This window comes from Arachis ipaensis, chromosome B01 (genome assembly GCF_000816755.2).
Source record: "Arachis ipaensis cultivar K30076 chromosome B01, Araip1.1, whole genome shotgun sequence".
Classification (NCBI taxonomy): Eukaryota; Viridiplantae; Streptophyta; class Magnoliopsida; order Fabales; family Fabaceae; genus Arachis; species Arachis ipaensis.
In genome coordinates this window covers 95,762,884-95,763,231 of record NC_029785.2, presented here as the reverse complement: position 1 = coordinate 95,763,231, position 348 = coordinate 95,762,884, and the positions used below count along the sequence as shown (strand labels likewise).

The window sequence follows — 348 nt, the reverse complement described above, 5'->3', positions numbered from 1 at the left end:
TTGAGGGGAGTGGAGTTTGTGGATGATGGAGTGGAATGGGAGTTGTTGGTGTATGGCTGTGGTGAGGTCGATTGGTATGAGCTCAATGGCGTGATTTTTGGCATGGTCAATCAGGGAGTTTTGGAGGAAGCTCTGGACTTTCTTGGGTTCGAGGGCGAACCCTACTCGATACCTGCTGGGACTTTGACCACCTATTTCAGACATGTGCCTGCGGAAGGTGGTGATACAAAATTGCAAATGATTGTTTCGCTTTTGCCAAGAGGAACGGTGGCAAGCCTGTTATATACAGAATACAGTTAGTGTATTAATACTTAAATTTATATTTTTTTTAATTTGTTAAAGAAATTT

The 348-nt window shown here is 42.5% G+C and overlaps 1 protein-coding gene across 1 annotated transcript in view; it reads right to left on the bottom strand.

Annotated features, from left to right (window-relative positions):
• Nucleotides 1-288, bottom strand: part of LOC107632154 (inositol-tetrakisphosphate 1-kinase 1) — a gene marked incomplete in the record, with an annotated part of 1,493 nt that extends 1,205 nt beyond the window's left edge. Inside the window, 1 exon segment of the mRNA XM_016335827.2 lies at nucleotides 1-288. Coding sequence (XP_016191313.1) covers nucleotides 1-204 — 204 coding nt within the window.